The sequence below is a fragment of the Myxocyprinus asiaticus genome, chromosome 17 (assembly GCF_019703515.2).
Source record: "Myxocyprinus asiaticus isolate MX2 ecotype Aquarium Trade chromosome 17, UBuf_Myxa_2, whole genome shotgun sequence".
In the NCBI taxonomy this organism is placed as follows: domain Eukaryota; kingdom Metazoa; phylum Chordata; class Actinopteri; order Cypriniformes; family Catostomidae; genus Myxocyprinus; species Myxocyprinus asiaticus.
In genome coordinates this window covers 32779481-32797614 of record NC_059360.1, presented here as the reverse complement: position 1 = coordinate 32797614, position 18134 = coordinate 32779481, and the positions used below count along the sequence as shown (strand labels likewise).

Here is an 18134-nt window from a genome sequence, read left to right as displayed (position 1 = left end):
GCTTGTCTTTTTGTCAGATATTTTTTATTGCTTCAAATCAAAGTTTGTAATGTGATTCACCTCAGAGCTGGTTGTTTTGGTTAATGGCTTAGAACTTTTTCTTTTTCTGATTTAATTTGTTTAATTGTTTTTATATTTTCTTTAGATTTCCTTTAGTATTATCATGTTTTATTGGATTGTACAGCATTTTAGATCAACTTCTATTGTTTTTAAATGTGCTTTATAAATTAAATTTGACTTGAATTATGGACCATTTTATGAATTTTTTATGGGAAAAATGAATGGGAAAAATACTTACGAAACCAAGACGGCTTGATAAGTGGGTGGGCACTGTCGCACTCTTTTATGTTCAGATTATTCCATCATGCAATTGTTTACATAACCCATCATTCCATTTCCATTCAGTAATGGCTTTTAACATTTATGATCTCTTATCTTTGAGTTATGATTTCATATGTCAATGTTGATTTCAGTTGTTATGTATTAATTTGTTAATTCATCCTTCCATCCATTTAATTATGCAAAGTACAGAAGAGCACTAATGTCTCCCACTTTCTCTCTTATTCTCCCTTTCGCTCTCTCTAGATGTGGATGAGTGTTCTCTGAATGAAAATACCTGTGGAAGTCATGGTGTTTGTCAGAATACAATGGGCTCCTTCAGCTGCCAGTGTGACCCGGGATTCAAAGACTCTCAGGATGGGCAGGGCTGTGTGGGTAAGTGATTTTCCCCTAGTTTCTGCTTTCTGAGACTATTTTACTTCCATGAAATGTAGACCCACAATTTACAGTTTTAAATGGATAATCACAATGAGACAAAAGCTTCAAAGCTGTTGCTCATTGCATCTTGTTTAAGGTTTATTAAGGAATATTTTGTTTGTTTTGCTGGCTCTTATTTGTTTTACTTATCTGATATAACTATGTTTTTAGACTTTATCGTGTCACCTATAAATGTTAATGCAGCATCACGCAATAGCAAAGGTTTTTGATTACCGATGCGATTGTAGAACTTCTATTTGTATGTTTATTTGTCACCTATATTAAAATGTATTTTTTGTATTTTGAAACTGAAAATGTCTGAAAATTAGAGCAGCATTCAGCTGATCTTTTAACATGGCTATCCTTATGTAGAATAAATCAGATTTCTATATTTTATTAAGGCCACTGATATGACTCAAGTCTCTTCTCATCCGTGTATCATCATTTTAAGTAAAATTGTCACAAGCAATATTAATTTCTTAAGATATAAAACTATTTTAAGTGGAAAAATCGCTTTGTTCTCCTTTAAGGTCTCAAAGATTAGGGAACTGATCCTTGTCCACATGACTGTGGATGTGTAGATGTTTGGACAACTAATAGATGTGTGGTTTAAAAAGCTCTCATCCTGGATTTAAACTAAGGTCAGCACTCTCTATGATTTTTGTGCCAATTCCCCTCAGACAACATAAATATATATATATATATATATATTGCAGATGCATTACTAGAGCCGTGATTGATGTGAGTGTTTAGTTTCAACCAACCTTAAGGTGGACAGCACTAGAGCTGCAACAACTAATCGATAAAATAGAAAATTATCGATAATGAAAATCATCGACAACGAATTTCATATCAATTAGTTGGAAATATGCAGCTAGCATGGAGAAGTGACGTCACTTTACAGCCCAGTGAAAATGTGTTGCATGATGACACTCGTTTGAAAAATGCTGGAGTCAAATTGAAGCAGAAAAAACACGACCCAAGATGTCCAGCACACAAGAGCATTTTATAAACACTTAAAAGAAGATCATAATAAGCATATAGTTAAATGTGGAGCGGTTGCTGCATCAGGTGCGTTGATAGGGGGTGTGTTCTGTTTGATGCGCTTAAGATTTGTTTCTCTCCAGCGCATAACTTACATTTTACTGCTGTTTTCTATGTTTTATAATGTATACATTTTATGAATTCAAAATCAGGCACGTATTTCCAGGTATTTTGCAAAACCGTTTGTTTTTACCGAATGCGAGTCTTCGTTAAACTTCACTGGGCAAACGAGCGTGCGCATCTGCGTCAATCAAACTGATAGCAATAGAGAAAAGGAGCGCCATCATTTTGATTAAACTCGTGGAACATCATACCACGCTTTCAGTTTCAATGTAATCAATCGGGCAGCTTTCATGGATGTCATGGTCATGTGTGCCGGTTTTTTAAGTGTTTTAGATCGTTTCTCTTCATGTAACCGCATGTAATACAATGAGCACCATGATGAGACTTTTAAGCACAAGAGTGAATCTGCACTACGTTTGCAGATGATTATACTATATTAAACTGCATATGTATCTAACATAATTATGTATTTTTCAGCTGGGCAAAATTATTAATATTTCTATTTTGGTGTCACCGTTGCCCTCTGCTGGGCTGATTTTTTGTCCCACTCCATACCTGGTGGATCATTTTACTCTTTAATAAACAGTACTTTTTTTATGTTTTACAAGTAAAGGAACTGTTTTGCATATGTCCTGAAAGTAATAATAATAAAAATCAAACAACTGTTCAGACTTTGTTCAAAGTTTTGTGCGAGTATAGAATCGTTCAGTACAGTAAACCAAATCAAATCCTTATGCCCTTTATCATTTCTGTTTCTTAAAAAATAAAGTTTTTAATAAAATATAGGAAATTTCATTATTTAATCGATTAATCGAAGAAATAATCAAAGATTAATCGATTATCAACATAATCATTAGTTGCAGCCCTACAGACCCATAATGTTTAAAACAAAGAGAACAGGGTAAAACACATCAGTTGCCTCCATAAACCACACACACATTAATACACTACACACAGCACAGCACACACAGTCAGGTTTTATTAAAGTGATGAAGCCACACATTTTGTGACCTGGTGGTTAGGTCTCTGAGGTTTGGTGTTTTGTTTTTTTTTCTTGTTGACTATTCTTGTGCAGTTTGTCTTCTGAAGGACAGTATGCCTTTATAATAATGCCTTTTTATATGAGTGTCCTGTTCTCTGATTTTATTATCATAGTCAGCATCACACACACACACACACACACACACACACAGACACACACACACACTCATTTCTGAAAATGCACACACACACTCACTTTTGAAAATGCACACACTTTCATGTCAGTCCCTGAACAATGGCCACAACTGGCCATAAACAACCTCAACTGGTTCTGATTTTCCACAGCAAAAACACACTGCAAACACACACACAGGTGCTAATACACACAGACTCTGCATTCCTCCCAATTCTCTTTCTCCTTTATCCATCTCCCTCCTCATTTTCTCTCCTTACCACATCACTTCTTCTTTCTCTTCCTCACCCATCCCTCTGTCTGCTGATTATCTAGACAGAGGTCTTAATAAGGTCCTAAATCTCTCCTTACACTCTATTCACATCTGTAGTGTTAAACTCATGTATAGAAGTGTTATTTTGTAGTGGTTATTGCTCAGGCAAGTATCACGATTACTATACCTCATACTTTGAGTCTAAGTTTTAAACTTTATTAAACATCATCCCTCCGTTTGTACTTAGGAAAACAAAGGTGTAAAATCATTATGGAAAAGTCGTTCAGAATTAATTTCTGATTGTTATGGCTGCACAGTAAATTATTTCCCACTGTGTTCTTGGAATTCTTAATAAACTGAACAAAATTGTGTGCTCTCCCACATATAAAGTACACACACACACACACACACACACATACACACACACTTACAAATTATGAGCATGCACATATACAGTGGCCACAAAAAAATATTTGTACTGTACACTCAAGCCACACATACAAATGTAATGGCATTCCATTTGATAACAAAATATCAAGTGGCAGTTATTTTAGATATAGCACAAGCACACATTTCAGGCAAAACATTTGACAAAAATAGTTTTTTTTAACATATGATATAGTACTTTATATTCTATTATAGTCCTAGTTATACATATTATGGCATAACTATTAGTTGATATAATTCTTGGAGTAAGAGGTAATAAATTCTCAATCTTGAAAATTTTTATTAATGAATTGATTACATTAAAAAATGCCATTGAAAAAGAATCCAAGGGATAAATATTGTCCCTTAATGTAAAACTTAATTTCTGACACTGGTTTATTTATTATGAAGCAATATTAGGGCTGTCAATTAATAGAAATTTTGAATCAAATTAATTACTTCATATGCTAATTAATCACAATTAATCACATATAACAATATTTACCGAAATAGCCACCCCATAAAAAAAATATCAATGAATAATAAAGTAATTACATTCCCTGAGCACTTCATTAGGACCACCTGTGTACCTACTGTGATTATCTAATCAGCCAATCATGTGGCAGCAGTGCAGTACATAAAATCATCCAGATACGGGTCAGGAGCTTCAGTTAATGTTCACATCAACCATCAGAATGGGGGTAAAATATGATATCAGTAGCTGCGTTTCCACTATCGGGCAAAATGAGGGCATGCTAGTGCGTGCCAGGGCCAGTTGCGTTCCCACTGTCACTTCCGGGGCTTCATTGTGATGACCCGGGCCAATGACCTTTGGCCCACCGAATACCCTTGGGCCAAATAAGGCCAACTGAGAATTGTGGTGTGAATGTCAAAAGTGGAATTTTGCTGAGTCAGGTCACAGATTTCAGCACCAAGATCGGCAAACTTGCAGGTTGTGTATCCAGCGCACAATGGTACAGGTTAGAGAAAAATCTTAGAATTGCGGGCACAGTACAAATCCGTTAAAACGCACAATGGACAAAGCGGTGCCCAAAGGAAGAACTTTCCGTGGTTCAACATCATGGATGGTGTGCTGGGACATCGTCCTGCTGTTAATGGAGAGACCACTCGGGAATGCAGATCAATTTTGGTCTTGTGGCTTGAGGTCTGAGGCTATTGGCCCTGGCTGGCCAGTTGATAGCACTGGTTTTGACTGGACAGATAGTGGAAAAGTGGCAAGTGATTTTGACTGTGGCATGATTGTTGGTGCTAGACAGGCTGGTTTGAGTATTTCTGTAACTGTTGATCTCGTGTGATTTTCACACAAATCAGTCTCTAGAGTTTACTCAGAATAGTGCCCAAAAAAACATCCAGTGAGCAGCAGTTTTGCGGATGGAAACACCTTGTTGATGAGAGAGGTCCACGGAGAATGGCCAGACTGGTTCGAGCTAACAGAAAGGCTTTGGTAACTCAGATAACCACTCTGTACAATTGTAGTGAGCAGAATAGCATCTCAGAATGCACAACCTGTCCAACCTTGAGGCTGATGGGCTACAACAGCAGAAGACCACGTCGGGAACTTTATTAGGACCATTATGTTCCTAATAAAGCGCTCAGTGAGTGTATATAATAAATATAAAAATTCAGACCATTCATTGAGTTTATCAATCTATCCAAGGTAGACAGGGCTGTTCTCACAGGACATTTTGTCTGTGCTATTTTTGTCTGTCCATGTACACATATGTCAGATGCTTTTGGAGCCAGAATGATCTAAAAAATAATATATATACAAAATACAATTCATAAATGCATTGCACCATTCACATTCTCAAAATCCGATTCTTAAATTATGCTGAATGCTGAAACACTGAAAATGTCCCTCTGTGCACTAATGCAGGCACATTGTGCAAAATAATGCAACGTTATGCTTCTCAAGTCAGATCAGCATATGTTTGGTGGATTAAAGTTCAGTGTGATTGGCTAAAGAGGACTTCTCCAAAAAAATGCTATTTGTGAATCGCAACCTGGCAGGAAGTTCTCAAAAATAGCCACACACAAATCCAAAGTTATCCACACATGGGACGATTTGCAAATGCAGATTCAACAATCCATGATTAAATGTAACAACATTCACAATTTTTTGATGCAAATTATTCAAGAACTTGATAGATACATATTTGTGACAACATTTTGAAGTTATTAAAGTGGGATGTATTTGTGTGGGCAATCGGGGACATAGCTGTGCTCTCACGTGTGCATTTATGAATTGTATTTTGTATATATATTATTTTTGAGATCATTCTGGCACCATACTTTGCCACCTTCCACTGGTTTTCAACAGTGTTGGGCAAGTTACTCAAAAAAATTTAGCAAGCTAAGCTACAAACTGCTCAAAAGAAAAATTAGTTAAGCTAAGCTAAAAGCTACACTTCAGAGAAAGTAGCAAGTTACACTACAAGCTACACACCAAAAGTAGGTTGCTACATTTAAGCTACTTCATATTTTTTTTTTTCAACCGTAGATGAACAGAGGATACTGTCATAGACAAAGCACCTAAAAGATGTATTCATATGACGTTTATCAAAGCCTTGGTACAGTATATTATAGTTTAGTGCAATACAGTATACAGTATGGTGCAATACGTTCTGGTATGTGCACGTAAAAAAACAAACATGTAAATTCATATTTAGACATGCTATTTATACAAACCCATCTGTTCAACATTTAAAGTCACTATTTTTACATTTTATTTTTCATATTTATAGTACTACCTCTACAAACGTGTTCAATATGAAAAATCACTATTTTTACATTTTATTTTTCAGATTTAGTCTACTACCTCTACAAACCCATACCCATTTAAAAATGATTTTATTTGCACATACCTGTATAAAAACTCTGCATACATACAGTATACTATGCATCTATATATTCATCTATACAATACAGAAATACAGCAGCTAGACACAATTACAGGATATATCATCAGAGGCCAGATTTCCTGTGTGTGAGTGTGAGAGAGAGAGAGAGAGAGAGAGAGCGAGAGAGCGAGCACATCTGGGCAATAACAATATGATTTCTGATAGTATCAGATGGTAATACCATGGTACTTTGACATACAGTTACCATATTTATGTACCATTCTGTATTTGCATGGTGCTTCAAAGTACTTCAAAGAATACCATGTTACTACCATGGTTAATTGATATATGATTATCATATTCATATACTATTGTATTTACATGGTGATTCAAGGAAATAAAAAAAAAACCCATGGTACTTCGCTATATGATTACCATATGCATATGGTATTCATACCATTGTATTAACATAGTGCATCCAGGAAACATGTCCAAAAAACATGGTAATGACATGGTACTTCTTAATGTGTTTTCATGTATGCTTATACGTTATTTGATACTCTTTTGGTTGGAAAATGTATTTACCTGCAGAAGTCATTTACAAGCTGCAAACGTGTTGAACTTTATAAAGACCTTCTTCATCACTGGTAAACAATGGGACGCATTTGAAGGTTTTGTTTCCATTGATTGTAGGTCCACTGCAACCAGTGTTATCTTTATTTTCCATGTTATAAAGTACTCTGTGAGCTTATTGGCAAGTGAGAGCGTGCACAAATGATTCAGATTGAATCGCAAACCGATTCGGACTGTGTCCAATTCATTTTAAATTACCGACTCAGATGAGCGATTCATTTGTGTAAAGCTACTTGATTTAAAAACTAGTGAAGCTACCACCACTCTAAAAGTTGGCAATAAAAAGAGAAAAGCTCCAGCATCATTTGCTTATAGATGACATTTTGATATTTTGTTTCTAATACAATGACATTCAGACAGTGAATTAAGTGGAACCAAAGTACATACTATTTGGGCCCACTGTACATCAATAAACCTTTTTGGAGTTTGCAAAAAATTCCAGAGCTCCACCCTTAAGTTTTCTTTTCCTGGAATGCATGAAAAGCCAGTAGAATATATATCAGCTCTTAAGAGGCTGTATCTGTCTTTTACATTCTTCTGGCACAGACATCCTTTCCCAACATTTATGATTCCCTAGTGGTGCAGCACCCACACCGATGCCGACTCCAGGCGACCGGTTAACACTTAAAGGCTTATTACGAGCTGGCCCACCATCACTGAAAGGGTCTGGAGTGTGTATGAGTTTGTGGATCTGGCTGGATACCTCCATTATAGCATTTGCAGTCTATTTCACATAAAGGCCCTCCACACAAGTTGATTTATTGCATCCTTTTGTATGTGGTGCTCTGAAATGATTGATAAAAGCAAAGAGAATGAGAGTCACAGATGTGTGAACCATTGAGAAGAAAAAAGAGAGAGAGAGAGAGAGAGAGAGAGAGAGACCAGACTGGTAAGGAGGAGACAGCCATGTTGCAAGAAGCAGACACTTGCATTACAGAGCTACTTTGGTTGTCATAAATTCAGCCTGTCAAAGACAGTCATTGAAGAATGGTGCTCTTTTATTTACTGAAGTCACTTGTGCACACAGTTTGTCATTGATCTATGAGATTTCAAAAAAGCTGCATTTTCGATAAGAACAATTAATGAAAACTCTGTGGAAGGCTGTGGAATCAGGACAAAGCCATGACTAGGTAATAATCAATATTTCACGTGCTTTTGGAGATCGTGAGACTCTTGTGCAAATGCTTGCATTAGTCTGGCAAGAAGTTGTCCTCATGATTGTGTGGGGTTTTGTGGTTTATATGCAATTATAAACTCTTAAGTCACATATACACTGTGTTTTCAGTTGAAAATGCATTCCATTTCCTAACTAGGACTGTCAATTGATTAAAATGTTAATGATATGCAGATTAATTAATCTAATCAATCCGTATATAAATATTTGCTGAGAAAAGCCTCAAAGAACAACAATTCAATATATGATGATTAAAAATTATAGTTATATTTAAATAATTATAAATGTAATATATTTTATAAATATAATAAATCAGATAATTACAATGCATTACATTATTGTGGCAGACAAGTAAAGCATTGATAAGACAGTACAAAAAGTGGCTTTAGAATGAAATATATTGTTTATTTCCATATTATTGAACATAAGCCTATATTGGCCTTGGGTCTACAGCAATCCATTTTGTAAGCGTTGTAACGGTGTCGGCCCCCGAATAAATGTAAATAATTCAATTAAATAAGAAAATTTTTAAATTAATACATTTGGGCATCAGACAGGACTAAGCCTGTCAAAGAGAATGTTTCAAACCAGATATCTCAAAAAAGCCACCGGTTACGAAATGTAAATGAATGCAGAAAAAGTATTTTCAAAGATTTCACAACAAGGTTTCAAGCTTCAAAATATATATTATTCAAACCCAAACAAAATATTTCAGTAAATAAACAAACAATAATCCAAAAGTCTCACAAACAAAAGAAAACACCAAATGAGCAGTAACAGTAAATAATAATTTAACATCAAAAAACAAAGAAATACAACTTGTAATGTGGGTGAATGCATATATGTGTGTGGGTGTAAATGTGTGATGGAGATTGTGAAAGAGTTCAGGTGCGTTGGGGAGTAGATGAATGGTGTACACTGGTCAGGAGAGTTTGCATGCACCTTCTTGAGTGTGGGGCAGTGCTATAGGAGGGCAGAGGGAGAATTAGACATGAGAGAAACGTCACCCTGGCTGTGGAGCTCTTTGACAGTTCAGCAGGCTGTTTGACCCACGCCACTCCTTTTAAACTCAAAGCTTTCGATGACTCTTTGATGCAGGCCACGCTTCAAGTGATGAGCACCTTTTAATCAATCCCTTTTTGTTTTCTTCTCCTCAAATCATGTTCCTTTTTCCCAATACTGATACACAAAAGACAACCTTTCTTCTTAAACCCCTGCTCTGCTCACAACTCTGCTTCACCCACACCTGTGTCAACTCAAATCACACCTCTTTGTAGCACACCTGCCTTATGATGAGCGGCCATTTTATACTCTCTCTTTCTGGCTGTCTCGTTTGGAAGGCTGTGTCCTCCGGATGTCGCATTTGTCTGCCGCATACGTCATCGAGGCTGTCTCGTTTCAGAAAAGCGAGTAGGACACTTCGAATGCAGCCTTTGAATGCGACCTTCTTTCACAGGAATTCAGAGGATGCATGAGGTGTATCCTTCGTGGGCACTCACAACCCACAGTTCTTTGCTTCAACAGAAATGTCACCAATTTGCCCATAAATATGTTCAAATGCAAGGAATGTTAATTCCCAAGTTGAAGTACCTCAATAGATGGGTGCAGAGTATATAATATGTATAATTATATTAATATATAATTAAAATAAAGTAAAGACTAAAAGTACACCTGTAAAATCTATTTTCTTTTCTCTTTACATTATTATAACTCCTAAAATGTACCTCATGCATTCCCTTCTAAAGGTCTTTGATCCCTTCTCATGAAGCGCTCGCGCTTGTTAAAGAGTGGCGTGCTGTCATAGCAACCATGTTACGTTCCGTTCCCGTTTGTCCTACGAGGGCCATCTCGTTTAAATGAGGCTTGTTTAAAGGAAGACACTCGGTATACTGCAGCCGTCAAAGGACGCGTCCTACCTAGCACGCAGCCTTTGAAACGAGACACAGCCTCTATCTGTGTAATTAGGTGGTGGAGGATCCTTAAAGGAACCGTGTGTAGTTTCGCTCCGCCACAGCGTAGCAAAATCAATGTGCTTTCAACTAAAAATGTTGTACTCTGGACGTGGCCTTAAAAGCTGAAGCCTGTTAATGGTAGAACATCAAATGATCACTCCACTTTCTGAAACACAAAACTAATTCCTGGATTTCAGATTGTATCTTCAGTTTAGTAATGACAAGCTGTAATTTATCTCACCTGCAGATGTGAACGAGTGTGAGCTTCTCAGTGATGTGTGTGGTGAGGCAACCTGTGAGAACCGTGAAGGATCCTTCCTGTGTTTGTGTGCTGACGAGACTCTAGACTTCAACCCAATGACTGGCAAATGCTTGTCCACACATCCAGGTAATAATGTACTCTACTGTAAACATATGAAAATGACATAACTGTGGCAACCTTTTTGCCAAATGATATTGCGTGGCTCCTTACATATATCGTGGAAGTTCCAAGGTAAAGTGTCTACAGCATTACACTAAAAGTGAGTTACATTTTCTCCCAAACAGATGTGCTTTTATCAAGTTTAATCTTTAAGACAAATAATTTTTAAGGCATGACTTTCTTTGCCATTTTATAAGTAAACTGTTCAATAAGCACTTTAAGACATTACAAACATTACAGCATAATTTTCTGTGCTTTGAAACGATGTGTATTGTTAAAAAACGCTATACAAACACTATACTGTACCTAAACCTAAACGATAATAGGTGTGGGGGAAATAATCTTTCAGCAATGCATCGCGATTCATACTCAAACAATTCTGAATCGATTCTCAAAAGAATTAGAATCAATTCTGAGTTCAGTTTAAATCATGACAGAGCAGTGGCGCACGCTGAAGACAGATGTAGAAACAAGGACGTGAGATAAATGCATACACTAAAGTCAAGTGCACAAACACGACTGTTTGCAGACCAGCTGTATCAAACACGTCTCTGTAGTCTAACGGTCGTCAATGTCATTTGAGATAGCCAAACAAATCGATGAAGGCAGGACTCAAGTGTCAGAAGCTAAGTGGGAACCTCACAGATTATTCCAGCGCCACGCATCAGCAAGCAGTTCAGGTTAAGAGTATGTGTGTCATGTAAGATGTAACTAACTAAACATGCAATATTTGGCCACTGCTTTATGATTGAAATGTTCTACCAACCAACAGTAAGGGTGCAAACTATATTCACCATTTGGCCATTTGAACTGACAGTATGCCATGTACAGTATGTGATTCATATGTCATTCATAATTGTGAATGTGAAAACATAAATAGAGTAGACTTGTGGCTTCCACTGTGTTTTTTTAGGTTGTTGCAGGGACAGTGTCATATATCTTTAATGAAAATATTATTATGTAATAATTTACCATCAATTTAAGACTTTGTGTTTAATTAATTCTGAATTTTGAACAGAGTCTTCTTTTAAGGAGACCATTTTATTTTGAGTATGTCCTTGTCAGGTCTGGGTTCAAAAAATAATTTTGTGTATTTTCTTTTTGCTAGCCATGCTGACACAGTCATGTCAATTTACAGATACATCAGTGATGAAAAGAAATTCAAATTATATTCGTCTTTTCTTTGAGACAGCACAAAAAAGAAAGAAAAGATGACTAAAACAGGTGAATTTGACTTGTACTGTGTGAACTTAAACATGTATCCTTTAAAACCAAAAATGAAAATTTTTTGGGCCTTTTATTTAAAGGTGCTGTAAGCGAGTTTAGCCGCGGTTCACGGGCACATTTTTGTTTGCTGTTTACAAAGTCTAGAGCTGTCACAGAGACCGGTGAGATATCTCATGACACTTATTTCAGTGATATCTTTCAGGGAGTAGGAAAATTTTTTGTTTACCTTTCATGAAAAAAATCACTTACAGCACCTTTAATGTTTTTATTCAGAATATTATTGCATTCAGCACCTTTACTATTTTAAAGGGCCAAAGACGACCATTGCATTTGCAACCCCAACACCCGTGATCCCCCACCACCAAAATGGTTTGGTCCCCCCCAATGTTCAAGACTTGGTTACGACCTTGGGTACACCTACAGGTAATACTGCCCTTTGAACAGCTACACCTACAGGAAATTCTGTACTCTGCTATAAACCAGTTCATTATCTCACAGAAATCCAACTGTTCCCCACAAACAGTGCCACAACCCAAACCTACAACACCATTGTACCATAACACCTCAGATGCCATTTATCTGGGCAGGTGAACCCTGTCCTCCTCCTACAAAACTCCTCAGCATCACAGTGTACCTGAAATGATTCTGAAGCTCTTCACATTTTAATCTCAGCCGTGGAGATCCTGTAGAGCAACAGGACATTAAGTTTCTATCATCAGGGTCCAGCTCAGAGTAAAACAGAGGGAGGCGAGGTGTGATGAATGGGGGTTGTAAACGATCTGGCAGAAGAGAAATTAGATTCAGTCTGAAGATTATAGAGGGACCAAAGCACTCTGGGCCCCAAAGCACATAACAGCCAACAGGGATGTCAAAAGTACCGGTACTTCGGTACCAAGTCGATACTAAAATAAAAAAAAAGATATCACGATACCAGTCTTTATGCAGTACCAGTACCAAGCACGACTCAGTTCAATACATGCCTGCTGTCTGACTGACACAAGACTGCTTTCACACACGAATTTGACATATTTGGAAAAATATTTATGCACAATTAATCTAATTAAAATCGTGATAGGTCCTAGTGTGAATATAAAACCGCAAAAGAATGCGATTTAATTAAACATACTTTTTGTGCTGCACGCTTTGCAGTGAATGTGTGAGGCGGGTCATATGCTAAAATCACAGCACTAATAGTATTGTGTGCTGCGTGTGTTGTAATACATGACAAAACAGAGCGCCTTTTCACTGTGAAGCTATTAGTGCCGGCAGATTATGTTTATATAATTAAATCGCAGCATTTTGCGCTTTAAAAATCACACTGAGCCATTTAAACAACTGCTTATCCAGAGGTGTCAAGCTACTGTCAAAATAAAAGCTAAATTCAGCTTGTAACAGAAATATTAATAATGTATAGTAAAATGTAATATTTACTAAAATGTATATTTACAATAATTATTATAATAATAATAATGTTTTGGCCATATCTCACAAGCAAGAGTGCTGTTGTACTGAATAAAAGGTTTTAGCAATTTTATTTATAATGTGATGCTCTGTTGTGCAGCACTCTATTTGACAAAAAATAAGACCAATGTTGTTTTTTAGATTATGCTGTGAGGATCTTTACAGAACCACTTTATTTGATTAAAAAAAAAAAATGCAATGGTATGTTTTAAATTAATTGTTCTATTTTCATTTTATTAAAGTTTTATGAATTTATTTGATTAGACACCATTTGATGCTGAAGTTAAATTAAACTTTAAAACATAGCATTCTGAAAAAATTAAATAGAAAACTCAAGATCTGGGAAAAAATAAAATGTTTCATAGGGCCCTATTTGAAAAAATGGATATAAATCCAATCACTCAAACCACCACTGGAGGTGGTTTGATACCCATTCCAGACAAAACTCAGTCAAGTGTAAATGCATCTGACTGGTCAAGCCACATATGTAAACTTTACTCTGCCCAAACAGCGCTATATCAGCATAGGGAAAATGAGAAACATAACAGCTGTTACAGAGTATTCACATAGGGCTCGCGTCGCACAATAAATAATAAGAGAGACAGAACTTTATTGTTCTTTTTATTTGATGCAGATCGCTGAAGAAATTTAAACTAAACATTAAGTGCAGCTGACGTGCATGGACATATCTGAACTACGACAAGCCCTGAGGGGAAAAATACACAGCGCACTCAAATAATGAATCACATCTTTTAAATTTGCTGCCCGGCATTAGCATAATCAGGGAAGTGAACTTCGTTTTATTTGCATATAGCGCGGGAATTGAAGATTGGATTTATATCCATTTGCCGGAGACATATTGATGTGGCCAAGTGTAAATGGAATGTGCTTATTTCATCGGAAAGCAATCCAATCAGTAAAAACGCATTAAGCAAGTGAGGTGTTACTGTAAATAAAGTCAGTTTGACTAAAGTGAATATAAACAGAAAGGATCAAAAATGGGTGTCAAAATATTGGATCTCTGAATTAGGCTTCAATTTCTGAATGTTTACAGTTGAAGACAGAAGTTTACATACACCTTAGCCAAATACATTTAAACTCAGTTTTTCTCAATTCCTGACATTTAATCGTAGAAAACATTCCCTGTCTTAGGTTAGTTAGAATCATTACTTTATTTTAAGAATGTGAAATGCCAGAATAATAGTAGAAAGAATGATATATTTCATCTTTTATTTCTTTCATCACATTCCCAGTGGGTCAGAAGTTTGCATGCACTTTGTTAGTATTTGGTAGCATTGCCTTTAAATTGTTTATCTTGGGTCAAATGTTTTGGGTAGCCTTCCTCAAGATTCTCACAATAAGTTGCTGGAATTTTGACCCATTCCTTCAGACAGAACTGGTGTAACTGAGTCAGGTTTGTAGGCCTCCTTGCTCGCACACGCCTTTTCAGTTCTGCCCACAAATTTTCGATCGGATTGAGGTCAGAGCTTTGTGATGGCCACTCCAATCCCTTGACTTTGTTGTCCTTAAGCAATTTTGCTACAACTTTGGAGGTATGCTTTGTGTCATTGTCCATTTGGAAGACCAATTTGCGACCAAGCTTTAACTTCCTGGCAGTTGTCTTGAGATGTTGCTTCAATATAGCCACATAATTTTCATTCTTCATGATGCCATCTATTTTGTGAAGTGCACCAGTCTCTTCTGCAGCAAAGCACCCCCACAACATGATGCTGCCACCCCCATGTTTCACGGTTGGGATGGTGTTCATCGGCTTGCAAGCCTCACCCTTTTTCCTCCAAACATAACGATGGTCATTATGGCCAAACAGTTCCATTTTTGTTTCATCAAACCAGAGGACATTTCTCCAGAAAGTAAGATCTTTATCCCCATGTGCACTTGCAAACTGTAGCCTGGCTTTTTTATGGCGGTTTTGGAGCAGTGGCTTCTTCCTTACTGAGCAGCCTTTCAGGTTATGTCGCTATAGGACTCGTTTTACTATGGATATAGATACTTGTCTACCTGTTTCCTCCAGCATCTTCACAAGGTCCTTTGCTGTTGTTCTGGGATTTATTTGCACTTTTTGCACCATACTGCGTTCATCTCTAGGAGACAGAATACGTCTCCTTCCTGAGCAGTATGATGGCTGCGTGGCCCCATGGTGCATATACTTGCGTACTATTGTTTGTACAGATAAATGTGGTACCTTCAGGCGTTTAGAAATTGCTCCCAAGGATGAACCAGAATTGTGGCGGTCCATATTTTTTTTTGGCTGATTTCTTTTGATTTTCCCATGATGTCAAGCAAAGAGGCACTGAGTTTGAAGGTAGGCCTTAAAATACATCCACAGGTACACTACCAATTCAGTACACCTCCTATCAGAAGCTAATTGTCTAAAGGCTTGACATAATTTTCTGGAATTTTCCAAGCTGCTTAAAGGCACAGGTAACTTAATGACCCACTGGAATTGTGATATAGTCAATTAAAAGTTAAACAATCTGTCTGTAAACAATTGTTGGAAACATTACTCATGTCATGCACAAAGTAGATGTCCTAAATGACTTGCCAAAACTATAGTTATAGGTAATATTAAATCTGTGGAGTGGTTAAAAAATGTGTTTTAATGACTTCAACCTAAGTGTATGTAAACTTCTGACTTCAACTGTATATGAATATATGATCCTGCTGTTAGACACCTGGAAAACTTGAAACACTGTTTACTACTATTTTTTTATTTTTTTTTAGATCTATTGTTTTTATTTGTGTAATTGCTTTTAATATGTTTCATCATATGTTTTATTATTATTATTATTATTATTTCTTACTGTTTAATTACTTGCAAAAACTTAAGCAGTGTTAACTTTTAACAGAGAATTACTTTAAGGCTACATGTCATTGTTTCTATTTATACCAGGGGTCTGTTGAATGCTTGATTCTGATTGGTTGACAGACATTCTAAGGTGTGCAATTATTTTTCAAAAAAACACACGGCTATAAAGTAGCTCCAGGTCTTGACCGCATAACGTTTCCATATCACTTCGCCAAATTATTTCAGTTATTTCATAGAGCCCTACAGGCTACGACAACAAAATAATCAAATAAAACAAAGACATTTGTTAAGTACATCGGATAAGAATGACAAACAATGTCTATAATGTCCTAAATGTATTTAAATTTCGATTGAAAAGCATCCTTGGGCTCCCTCTCTTTCTCTCTCTTTCACTCTCTCACCCACCCACAAACACTGTACATGCTACCACAGCAAAATAACCATATAAACAAAGACAATGGTTAAAGTAAATCGGTTAAGAACATCAAACAATGTCTATAATATCCTACATTTATTTCAATTTCAGTTGAAAAGCTCCCTCGTCTCCCCCGCACTTATGCTCACACACACACACACACACACACACACACACACACACACACACACACACACACTGAGACTCGTTTCGCTATCAACAAATAGAGCCGCACTCCCTGTGACTTGATCAGTACAACAGTTTCTATTATCCGAAATAACTTTTAATATGTGAAACTTTTTATGTTTCATTGTATTTCGCCCTAATCAGCCTCACATAGATATAATGGAAAGCACCGCGCTAACCCTCCACCTCTCTCTCGCTCACACACACACACTACCTTGTTACTCCAATGCCACAAAGCAGCGCATCCTCCGTTGCTATTTCTGAAGTGACGTTTTCGAACTAGCAACGAAGGCTCGGGCTATATTAAAGCAAGACGCTGAATCTGTGGTGAAAGAAAGTAATTCCTCTCATAAGAGCGTTGTAGGGATGAAAACTGGAAAATGTCTTGAGATAAAACCCTGAACGATGTCTTAGGTGTGGTAACCGTGGTATAAGCAGAATAATTTACTCTGGCCCATCGAATTGTTAAAAATAATACAACAATTTTCAACAATTCAACGGTCTGTCGTCAATTATTCCTTAATTATTTGTTAATATACTATTATATTTAAATTTGAGCTCAATAGCAAAATATTTTTTTATGGTGTCATGACAACTCTAGTATTTAACTAGTATTATTTCTCTTCAAACAGTTGGTTGAAAAATCAAGGAAAGCTTTTGTTTGCTCAGCATCTAAAGATATAGACACGTCTAACCAATCACATCTTAGATTTTATGCATATACCTGACATTTTATGACTTTGCTTCAACTTTTGTTTTTAAACCAGAAGAACAAAATGGCTAAAAAAAAAACAACATAAAATGAACCACTTAATATTAAACATATTGAGTGCTATTATTGTTTTCAAAGATGTTCAACGTGTACATAACTGTTAAGATCTCAAAAATGTATTTTGGGGTTTCATGACCCTTTAAAATTTTAGGCGACTTGTGAAGACCAGGCTCCTTTAGGCTCTGATGAGAGAAGATTTTAGAGTTTAAGGGTTAGCACATCTAGATAAGAATCAATTTGTTCCTCAAGTGCTCCAGTAGAAGAACATGGTAAAACAGTGAAATATAGATCAGTTCGATCAGATATGCGTGTGTGTGTGTGAGTGGCTACAAACCAACTGTTCCTGGAAGACAAGTAACAGGAACCATTTCCTTAGATCTAACCAACTGCTTTAGTTAAGCACTTTTGTTCAAATCCACCAACCTAATCCTTCTCCCCCATAAAACTACACTGTCTCCTGAGTTTAAATATTTGTATATTTGTTTTTAC

General features: G+C 36.6%; 1 protein-coding gene across 2 annotated transcripts in view; it reads left to right on the top strand.

Moving 5' to 3' along the window:
- The window catches only part of LOC127455548 (latent-transforming growth factor beta-binding protein 1-like), a 180663-nt gene that overhangs the window by 130107 nt on the left and 32422 nt on the right, over positions 1-18134 (top strand). For both annotated transcript variants that reach the window (XM_051723536.1, XM_051723537.1), the window contains 3 exons: positions 586-714; positions 10584-10724; positions 12294-12407. In XM_051723536.1, coding sequence (XP_051579496.1) covers positions 586-714; positions 10584-10724; positions 12294-12407 — 384 coding nt within the window. The remainder of the gene's footprint in view (positions 1-585; positions 715-10583; positions 10725-12293; positions 12408-18134) is intronic.